General features: G+C 39.7%; 1 protein-coding gene across 6 annotated transcripts; it reads right to left on the bottom strand.

Moving 5' to 3' along the window:
* Positions 1 to 400: 400 nt before the first annotated feature.
* LOC103707042 (GATA transcription factor 20-like) lies at positions 401 to 11306 on the bottom strand. Of its 6 annotated transcripts, none has more exons than XM_088707398.1 (8): positions 11037 to 11232; positions 10487 to 10928; positions 10270 to 10356; positions 10066 to 10178; positions 5671 to 5799; positions 5052 to 5157; positions 905 to 976; positions 401 to 735 (listed from the first exon to the last, which is right to left on the bottom strand). In XM_088707398.1, exons 2-8 carry the CDS (start codon positions 10910 to 10912, stop codon positions 673 to 675), a joined length of 996 nt encoding a protein of 331 aa, XP_088563524.1. In that variant the 5' UTR covers positions 10913 to 10928; positions 11037 to 11232; the 3' UTR covers positions 401 to 672. The 6 variants fall into 6 exon arrangements, 5 of the variants coding, with proteins under 5 accessions (XP_088563524.1, XP_008789602.3, XP_038983996.2 ...); XM_008791380.6 differs by having other exon boundaries at positions 407 to 735; positions 10487 to 10924; positions 11037 to 11296; XR_015971409.2 differs by lacking the exon at positions 5052 to 5157 and having other exon boundaries at positions 658 to 735; positions 10487 to 10924; positions 11037 to 11302.

Raw genomic sequence — 11306 nt, forward strand, 5'->3', positions numbered from 1 at the left:
TGATTTACCATGCATGAAGAGTTAGCTGTCATCCACCTCCAATGAATTAAATCACTCAGCAACAAACGCCATCACCAATGGTGAGGGATCCAAAGTAAATGCTTCAAGTGAAAACAGATTGCTAGCCCAGTTAAGCGAATGATTCTTGAGAAAAATTCCAATGGACTACTTACAGTCAGAAAATCTACTGACTGGTATCTGTACCTTTCAAAAAATTATCAGGCACTTCCATAAGTCCTTGATGATGCAAGCCCGAAAATCATGCAAGCTAATAAATTCGAGGCTTTATTCCCTATTAAACAAGGTACCACATAATATCCTTTGTGAAATATGGCAATAGTATAGCAATCCGCCAAGTTAATGAATGAAATCACAGATTCAGTACATCAGTTTTGAACTAGAGATGAACACGGTGAAGTTTCGCATATCAGTTTGACTAAATTAGATGAGCGACTGTGACTCTTCCCATGATGATTAAATTGCAATAAATGTAGCAGTCTTAAGGATTGCCAAAAAGAAAGAAAAATTCTTTATCAAATACTCTAATAATATTGTACATACATGTATGATAATATTCTACGCTCTTGAGAAGCTATTAAGGGGGATGAGTTCCCCACTACAATTCAACTCTCCCTATTGGAATCCCTAACGCCAAAAGCACAGGACCTCCCATTATGAGTCATGACCGTTGGCAGTGATCACAAGGGGTTGTGCAGCTCCTGATTCAGCAGGATTCTGGAGAGGAAAAAAAGTCAGTTCAGATAAATGAAACAGGAAAATCAAACGAATTCAAGAATATAGAACAAGTGATTCTGAAAATAGGGAGCATGTCAAACAGATAAAGGATTACAGAAAGAAGTAAATTTGCAAATTTGCCTTCTTACAGCGACAATAAACAGCTTACCCCTTCTCTTGGTTCTGATAAGGCATTTGGAATGGCTGCTGGTGGATTTTTGGAAAGATCCCTCATTGTTCCCTGCATGTCCCCAAAAAGTGCATAAGTTATATACCCAAACTAAACATAATTATAAACAGTCAATGACTCTATATAATGTAGTTTAGTCTAGCATACAGAAAAATTCAGGTCTCCCTGCTATGACACTCAATGTAATAGTAGCACTTCATTTAAAAGATTCCAAATTTTGAAAATGGGTTAGCCCGACTTTTGTCAACTGTAAGTAGGGAAAACAACCCCAAGCAGGCAAAAAAGGCCTTACACCTACCAGCTGCATCAATTTATCAAGAACCTGTCAGATGCCAGCTGCTACATAAACTATCCAGGAGAAAGGTGTCATAGAATACTTTTGAATCCTTGTAGATGAAAAATCCTGCTTTTACAGGAAAGAACAACAATCTAACAAAAATATCTAAGATTCCAGTATGACCACGTAGTCTTTAGCTATCAATGACCCATTTATGTAGCACATATAAGAAACCGGATATGTATTTTAAGAAACAGTAAAGAGACATTTTTGAAACATAGATGGCCTTGACAGGTTTCTATAAATTTGAATTTCAAGGGACCAATTAAGCTATATGACCTGTTTCTTATTTTAGTTAAAATATGCCGTGTTTTGGCATTATAGTCATGGATGTTTGACAGATTTTTGTGTTTCTTTTCGAACAATTAATATTATTTGATAAGAAACATATAATTTCTCGGTTTTCACCTAGTAATATTTGACAAATCGCATATTGACTCTACTACTACCTGTCTAGATCCAATAAGATATCCATGGATATTAGGCATAGGTACTGCCAAAGTTCGCCATCTCGGTACCGGACTCCGTACCGGTACCACAATAGTACTATATCCGTATGGTATGGTATGGGATCCTTTCGGCGTACTAAATATTTCTATGCATCCGTACCTGGTACCGATACTGAACCGGTACGGTATGCCCCGTACTATCCGGTTCAGGCCGGTACGACAAACCATGGATACCGCTAATAGAAACGCTGGGTGAATGAGGATCCATAAAGGCGACCTCAAATAGTTGGCAAAACTGCACAAAGGTTGACGGCAATAGTTATGGTTCTAATATAAATTAAAAACATACATAAGCATGCATATTATCTTTTCCAAATATATATATAGCACGCTAACACATCATATTTATGAAGTTTGCAGAATCCAGAACTTTGTGCAGTCGAAAGAGTCAAAAGGGAAACCCCTACCAGTTTCAGCCAACACTGATATCAGAAGATCTACTGCTGCTAGTAAAAGGCCTAGAACTATCCTCCCAAAGGTGCTTCACTTAGAAAAAATCTCTCCGTTATTCTTCAAATAATATAACAAGGATGTTCATTGTAATCAACAGCGATTGTACCAAGTGGGGGAATCAATCAACCTGCAGAATATTATAGGCAATCCAGTGGGTTGTTCGTATAAGGGAGGCAACCATTTGATGATCTTATCAAGAAAACTTATCAAATAATTCATCAACGGGTATGGGCATACACAGTGAATATCTGAGGGTGCTCCAGTAATGAGAGGTACTTCAATTTATGTTGAAGGTTACAAGAATGGAGGGAAAACCGAAGACTGAAGATAACATGGATGGAGGTTGTGAGGAAAGACATGGAGAATCTTAGAAGTGACACCAGAGATGAATTCTTGGCACATGAAGATCCAAAAACCAACCTCAATAGTTGGGAAAGGCTGGACAGTTATGGTTATGGTTATTTTAATCAATAAAACTAAAGATTTTTTGCCACCGATATATGATTCTTTGTACTTCTGCAGATGTAAAAAGGGGAATTCCAGGCAGGAAGTAAAATAAGCAGCCCCAGGTACCCTACACTTCAATGAATGTCTATCACAGCTCTGCCCGTATGACTAATACAATAAGCTCTTAATAAATGCAAAGATTAAGACTCCAGGCTTGGCCAAACAACATTATAACATAAGAAGCCAGATCTGACAGAGAACTAGCTTGTTCTATCACACCTTGCAAAATAAGAAAATTGTAGCACGATCCATGTGCACCACATACTAATTCTTCTTTTTTTTCTTTGAGGGAAAAGCACTATGTATTAGCTCAAAAAAGATATTTGTGGTTACATAAAGAGGATGCCACATGCACTAGAAAAGAAGGTTGCCAATACTACAAAAGCAAAACTGACTAGACACTCATAAACAACAGCATATAGAGGGAACCAACAGGATGGCTTCTGTACTCAAGTCCAGTTGTGCGAGAACTGATTGAACAGCACATACAAGCTTGTTAAAAATAAATTTTCACATTCACTGTCATAACCTACATGACAAGATTGGAATGGCTTTTTAGGTTTTATCTTAAGTTCCTCTCTTGCCTAAAGTTGTACTAGCCAAGAATTGGTTCTCGAGGGTTAACGTTAGGTTGCCATCTGGCCTCGAAGATCTGCTCAATCCTTCCATAGAGCCCTCTTGATTTGAAGTTGTGCTCCATAGCTGACCCATTTTTATGGGAATGGCTTAGATGATGCTGATGACAATGATAACAACAATGACAACTCCAAATAATATTATCAAACTGATGACCATATTACATCTAACACCAATATGCATGTCTTGCTCATAACGCTGACCATCATATAACTTAATTTATAAGCAAGGCATATAAAACTTATTATATGATAATGATTTCAACCAACCAACTGATCAACCTGAGAACATCTAAGTCGTGCACCTCTTCAATCCCACAAGTAATGCAAGTGATACATGTTAATAACTATATTTTTCAAAAGGACCATATGAATTCAATAAGTGATGACAACTTCTACAAACTTAGCTTATGATATGATAAAATCCCTGATCACCCTAACAAGCAATCATGGTACATGCACAGCCAGGAATTACACATTGGAAAACCAAAATAAGTAATATCCTATATCACCGCCTACTATCTCCACGTTAGAGCTAGAAACTTGCTGGGTCAGGTCAGGCCATCGCCTTGCTAGCCCTGTGAAGAAAAAAAAAATTGCACTCTGCGTCAAGCTTAAGCTCAACAATATCATACAAGGTCCAACAACAGCCCGATATTGGAGCTCAAATCTGAGCCCAACTCCAAATCAAGCCAAAGCAAGCTCAACCGGAATTGAGCCTAATCTAGTTGGAGAGCGTGGAAGTGGAGGAAGACAAGAGTGAGGAAGGTAGAGAGAAGGAGGGGAAGAGGGTTAGGGTTTCAAAAGAGCGAAGGTGGAGAAGTTGGAGGTCGTGGGGAGGTGGTAACGGTAAGAGGGCAAAAAAGAGAAGGAAGAGGGTTAAGAAGAAGAGAGAGGCAAGGAAGGAGAAGAGGAAGAGGAAGAAGGAGGGTGGACTGGATGAAGGAGAGGGAGTAATGGGAGCAGTGTGAGAAGACGAGAAGGGAGGTGGTAGCAGAGTGACAATGCTCAGAGGGGGTGAAGGGGAAGGTGGCGACAATGGAGGAGGAAGACGAGGTGGAGGGAAAGGCGACATTGGAGGAGGAAGAGGCAAGGGATGGGGATGGGCATGGTAGGAAGAGTTAAGACCGAGCACAGGGGTGCGAGGTGAGGAAATTGGGGCACGCTACAGAGGTGGAGGGAAAGGAAACTAGGGCATGTTCAAGGTCAAGGGTTAAGAAACTAGAACATGGGCTTAGGTAAGGGTCTAGGTCAGGCTTTAGGTTGGGGGGTGGATTTGGGCTTTGAGTTGGACTTCGAACTCGAGCTTTGAGCTGGGCTTCCGACTCAGACTTGGGTTTCAAGCCAGCCTCAAGTTGTGCCAAGCTTTGCCCATAACCAGCCTTGAAACTCTTTTAGACTTTGGATTCCATGACTAGGCCCAAACCCATATCCTTTTAGGCCAAGCCCAAAGCTCATCTCGAAGCCAGAACAGCCTAGGCCCATAAGTAGAACACTTAGTGACACTAATATGCCAATCCAAAAGCTGGTCTAGAAGACGCACTCAAAAGCTCTTTCCGCATCTTGCAACAATCAAAAAGATCTAAAAAAAACATAGTAACATTAAAGCAAAAAGGAAAATAGGAAGCTAGCTTTAAAATAATTACACAGCAAAACAAACATAGAACAAAGTTCGGAATATCAACCTTATTTGCCCACACCAGACCACATGCATTACATAAGGTCCTCGGTCCATCAGGCCCACGGCGCATCATTGGTGTAGATTTTGCACTAATGCCACAATGATGGCATCTGATTATGTTCAGAAAAAAACATCAAGATCAGATCTTGAAAGAATAACACTGTTTTTGATGCACTAAATCTAAAGGAATAGCAATTAAAGCATCTCCATGTTCAGATATTATATCAAAACAACCCATGCATATATAACCCAAGGGTAAATATAAGAATTCAAGCACATAGAACATCTATTTAATTAAACAAATAAAGAAGTCATTAAAAAGCTCAAAACAGAAGGACCATGAATCAGGATGGCATTTCATCAGCAGGAGATGAAACGTCATCCAATGGCAAGATTGATATCAGATGCGCTGGCAAGTCTAGCCTAGCATCCTCAAGCAAACAGATTAGTGTTTAGTTATCTTCATCAATGGATACTTGCCCAAGGAAGCTCACAGATACAACATAATTATGGTATCTGCCCAAGTATACAAATATGCCTCCTAGTTTGGCCATATCCATGATGCTGAGCACTTTAACTGAAGAACAATCTAGTCAAAGATGCAGGATTTTTCAAAAGCTTACGCAGATGCTGCTGGCGGCCGATTCTCCGGTGAACCCCATTGTTGGGCAGTATCCCAACTGGTAACGCCAGATGATGAATCTTCAGGCTTTGGTTTGGACGATATGAACTGACCCTTGTTTCGTTGCATTCTGTAATCAATTAGAAAAAGAAGCTTTCACAATAGCAAATGAATGGTAATATCAAAAGACATCCAAAGCATGCCCAAAGCTTTCACAATAGAAAATGAATAGCAATATCAAAGGTCGTCAAGAGCATGCCCAGTGCGCTTAGTTATGTAATAGCAAGAAAATGTAAATTTAAACTATCCCCTAAAAAGAATAAGATTTTTTGATGTAACAAATAAGGCATGGACAATAGTAGAATATAATTGCTAGAAAAGGAACACAAAGAGAACTAAAAAAAATAAATCTGTAATGCCTTGTGAAAAAAGGGTCAAAATCAGTACACATTGATCTTTTTAAAAATAACCAAATGAGTGATTTACTTCGATTGTGATTTTTAATGTTGGTAATTATAATGGGATATAAATTATTAGTTTTTGAAGAAGATAAGGCATTAGGTTCGGTGTCCTTTTGGCATTTCTTTTTTCTGCATCTCGCAAAAAAGTTTTTAACATTTTTCTATCAAACTCCTTTCACCATATCATGATTAAAAGTTAAGATTTCTCTGACAACCATTATTTCTAGAATCATATATACATGTTTGCTTGAAAGGTTCCACTTATCAACTTCTTCATGCAAAAATCGAATCCACTGCATAAGATCATAAGATTATCAAAGGTCAACAAACCTAACAACATGAGAAGAAACATCACGACACTAACTTCCATTTGATAAGAACATCACTAGTAAAAAATGACCAAGACGAAAAGCAAAGTTTGCACAAAAGCAGGCATCTTTAACAGAATCTACTGCAACAAAAAAGCATGAAACATAGCATACCACATGATCTGCTGAATTCAACTATCCAAAGACTTGGATTTGTCACACTAGAACAGGAATATTCCTAAGAAAAGCTTTTAGAGTCCTACCATTTCAGAATTTTATATGATGCAGGATTTTTTTTAACTTGCAGTTTTCCAAAGTTAGAGTGCTTTCAGGCATACAAAGGTAGATTGGATATTTCATTTTATTTATTTATCTTTTAGACCCCATAATTGGATTCCTGGTCAAAGTATGTTTCCTACTCAAAATCAAATTCCTTGGTAAATTAGGACCCACGGATGATTTCTTTTTGACTCAAATATCTTGAAGCAACCAAGCTTCTAACTTTATTTTTTTTATAATTTTTGGATTTATTTTAATGGCAATATTTTTAATAAGTCTCCAAGTGCCTTTTTATAGATTATTTGTGTCTAGAAATTATACCAATGTAAAGGTTTGGTTTGGGAAGGTTTTGAAGCCTATGGAAACATGATCCTGCTGTATTCACGGCTGTCTATAAAGAGCTCGATAGTAATCCAACTTTGCAAACTAACATTTGATTATCTTTTGTTAGAAGTGCAAGAATAGTTCCTATCTTATAATCAATTTCATATAAGAATGAAATCGGCAATTTAAGATTTTTTTGCTCTTAGTTGAGTATTGCTGGTGAAATGCCAATATTTTTATCTGGCAAAGCAAATCCATGAAAGTATCTCCTTTAGAAACTAGCAAAAATATAATTTCCAAAAGAAACAGTGATAAAACTTCTTGAGTAGGTAAAACTATTGCAATTTCACTAGTTAGAATTATTGCAATTTCAGCATCTTTGAGCAATCATGTTCCAGAACAATATCAACATATTGATAATTAAGAATATGAAGCATTGATAAATGAAGGTAGAAAATGACATAGAAATAGAAAGGTGCTCAGGGGAACAATGCAGCCAGTTAGGTGAAGGGTTATGAAAATGGATAACAGGACTCATTAGGACCAGGGTGAAAAGGTGCCCAAAAGACACAACATAGAGGTATATGGCTTATCATTGCATAAAGTGTAATGCAAACAGATTCAATGCTAATTCACGCATAACTTTACTATGCATTGTTCCTTGCTTTTATACCTACCAAACTTAGAACCCAGGGCTCCAAGGCTGCAAATAAGGCAATTCAAGCCTTGGCTATTTAGCCATGGCTCAATTATATCAGAACAATTTACAAACCTTGGTTCAAGCTTCAGCTAACTCACCTGTAGCGATACGCAGGTCAGTGGGACAAGCGAAAGAGACAAATCTAGCTTATGCTTTGCAAGCCAAACATTTTCTGGGTTGAAGTTGTTTATACACCAAGCCTTAAATGTCCCTAGAGCTTCACATATTTTCTACTTGGAAGAGTATGAATGAGATATCTATCAAGCCCAAGGTTCGCGGTACCGATGGTACCGACGTACCGGTCGGCTCCGGTAACGGTACGGTACCGGTGCCGAACCGAGCCGAACCGATACCGTACCGATGGGGCACATTCGGCCTGGTTTCGACCCCATTGTCGTTTTTTTTTTTTTGGAGTTCTTTCACTTTTGGATATTTTTTTGATGTTTTTATGTTTAGGTTTAAGGTTAAAAGTAGATGATGCAACTTATTACTTCCAAATGATTCAAATAATGAGATGAAGAACATAAAATATTTTCAAATTAAGATACAATCAATTACATACATTTAAAGCACTCTCAAATATCTAAAATCGGGTTGAGAGGCACTTTGAAAAGTGCCCCAGTGTGGCACTTTTGAAAGTGCCAGCCTCTGGCCAGCGCTGTGGCATTTTCAAAGTGCCACAGCGCTGGCACTATTTTTCAGAAGCGAACCGGTGCGAACCGGCTCGGTTCGCACCGGTTCGAGCTCATACCGGTGCGAACCGAGCGGTTCGCACCGGTACGAGGCTCAAACCAAACGGTTCCGACCCATATTGGGTCGGAACCGTTTTATACCCCTGTACCGGACCGGTGCGGCTCGGTACCGGTCCGGTACGGGCTGAACCGACCGGTACAGGTCGGTTCAGCAGACCTTGATCAAGCCTAACAAGTTCATGAAGATCTCAGTGCATTTGCAGCCCCAGGGCCAAATCTTTTATGAAATGGCCAGTGTCTCTAATATATAGAAAGGGAAGGCCAGTTGTTAAGAGAAGTTCATTTTTCCTCAACTGACCCCTCTTTTAATCTCTCCACTGTTTGCCAGTGCTTTGTGTGCAATTAAAACTTGTATATGCAAATCCGTAAACAGATCCTTCCAAATCCTACCACTAGACTCCCTGAACATCAACCAACTAATTAATGTAACCCAATTATTTTCCATGTTAACCTTGGCCAAGTATACAAGACCCCTGCTTTTTTAAAATTTTGGAATTGCAATATACTCTCATGAAAGAAAGAACCATCTAAGCCAAAAGTCAAATCCACTCAATTCTTAAGTAGTCCTTGTTTGTCCCCAATTTCCCAGATTTTTCTTGAAAATTTTTGACAATATCACCTAAACGTTAGAAGCCTCAATACCCCCATGCTATCAAGACCATAAATTTGCTAAACCATCTACCCAGAGATATGACATAATATCAAAAAGAAATTTGGATGCATCTTCTAATTTTTTAACATGTTTTTTACACCTAATTGCACATTAACCCACATCCTTCTTCATCTTTTTTTTTTTTGGAGGATTGGAGGAGGGGGGGGGGGGGGGGGGGGGGGGGGGGGGAAGCTGGGGGCGTGCAGGGGTGCATGTGTTTTCTTCCTTCAATATTGTCAAAAATTCTATCAGGTCTCCTGATGAAGACATGGAAGATCAAGATAAACACATGGGGTATTGGGTCTTGCAATTTTTTTCCTCACAAAGTTTAGGGTTTGCACTTCGACACTCTATCAAAATTTTCAAGACCTAACTTCTAGCTGAACCAAAAGACGCATGTGATGGTGATTTAAAAGACAATGACCAACAATCTTTAACTCGCATCAATCCAAAGTCAGACATGTAAAGGTATGGGATTCCCAATAACTAGCAAAACGTTTAAAAAGCACCGAGATGTTCTTTCCATATTTGTCCTTATTCTTGGCAATCACTTGTTCACCTAATGCCAACCATCATTCTCCTCCATCAAAGCTCCAAACAGCATACATGTTCATATATGACATCATTATATCAAGACATATTCTTCAAAATAATAAAATGCTACTAGACATATTTGTTGACAGCTATTGCTGGTAGATGGCTTCTCATAATTTTATATAATCAAATTGTTAGTCAATCACTTACTAATAAATAATTGGTAAACCATGTATTATATCACAAGCTCAGTATCAATAGGTACCTGATTGCAGATGAGAAATTTTCATTCATAATTGAAAATCTCAGCTTATAAAGATCTTACATGATTGACAAATACCCTACAAAATCAAAGCAGTGCTGATATCAGATGATCGTCCTCATACCTTAGGGCAACCTCTTTGCGAACATTGTATCGTATTCTCTTGTCAAAGTTCCGCTCTTTCCTCTTCTCACGAAACCTCATCAGCGATGCAACTCTGTGAGGGAAGTTTATGCGCTGCGGAACATGGAAAGCAAAAACTGGCAATCAAGAACTTTGAAAGGATTGGTAGTATAACAAATGATAAGCTTGTCGAAGAAATGAATACCCTGTTATGCAAATTGGAAGATGATGGAAAAGAATTTAGAGCAGTGTTCATCTCACGCCCCCCCAGTAACAAGAGCACGGCCTGAACCTGAATTTTTGTATACAAACAGGAAGTCAGTACATAGCGTGGGATATCAAAAGGGTACCCAATTCGGAAATGTTTGATCTTTAGAAACGAAAAGATGAGTTTAGAACATCAAATGTGGTAAAAATGTCACCTTTTCGGGGGAGACGGAGTCGAAGACATAGACCTCACCCTGGAACGAGAGTGTGAGCTGGTTGCCACCGACTTGAGGGGCGATCACCGCTTGAGGATCCCCTAGATTGCCTGGATCGGCCTGCCCATCGGCCTCCATCCCTTCGTCGTCCGCGGCCACATCCCGATCCTCCTCCATCCCATGTCCGCCTCCGACGACGACGCCGCCGTGGTGCTCCGCCTCCTCGTACTCCTGAAAAACCTGCGCATCGGTGGCGGCGACTAACTGCGACTCTCCGCCGCGACCACGGCCATCGTCGATCTGCGCCGGCATCGCCACGACCGCGAGGACCTGGTGGGCGGCCGCCGGCTTATGGATGTGGTAGCCCGGGAAGCGGCCGCCGTCAGCCAGCTTCACGTCCACTGGTGGGTTAGGGTTTTCGCTCATCCCTAAATCACTCTATCTTCCCTCTCAATCCCTCCCCCAGTTTAGAAACTTTTATATAAAAAATGCACAAAAAATCAACAAAAAGACACAAGAGTGATTCAAAAAAGCAGGACCATTGGTGGACCTTTTTATATATTTGGATATGGATTGATTTCTTGGAGATCAAAAGATCAACGCAATTCTTCTCCAAATCGCATTCGATCGAAGGATTCCCGGTAGGGTTCAAGGAAAAAGCCGATGCAGAAACCCTAGATTCGCGACGAGTGATCGGATCCCGTAATCGGCGACCAGGGAACCCAATAATTAGGGGGATTGAAGAGAGAGAGAGAAAAACAGGAGAGCATGAGAATGTCATATGAAGGTGTGCTTATAAAAATTTGTATGCGATTGATAC

Source organism: Phoenix dactylifera, chromosome 11 (genome assembly GCF_051530095.1).
Source record: "Phoenix dactylifera cultivar Ajwa chromosome 11, Ajwa_hap1_PhDact_Kaust_v1.1, whole genome shotgun sequence".
Taxonomy (NCBI): domain Eukaryota; kingdom Viridiplantae; phylum Streptophyta; class Magnoliopsida; order Arecales; family Arecaceae; genus Phoenix; species Phoenix dactylifera.

Excerpts from the sequence above, each read along its gene's own strand:
- LOC103707042 (XM_039128068.3), bottom strand. The coding sequence starts at position 11,267 with ATGACATTCTCATGCTCTCCTGTTTTTCTCTCTCTCTCTTCAATCCCC. Across the intron at positions 10,925-11,036 it reads ATATCCAAATATATAAAAAG|AGTGATTTAGGGATGAGCGA; the intron begins GTCCACCAATGG and ends GAGGGAAGATAG. Across the intron at positions 5,158-5,670 it reads CGGCCGCCAGCAGCATCTGC|ATGCCATCATTGTGGCATTA; the intron begins GTAAGCTTTTGA and ends GAACATAATCAG.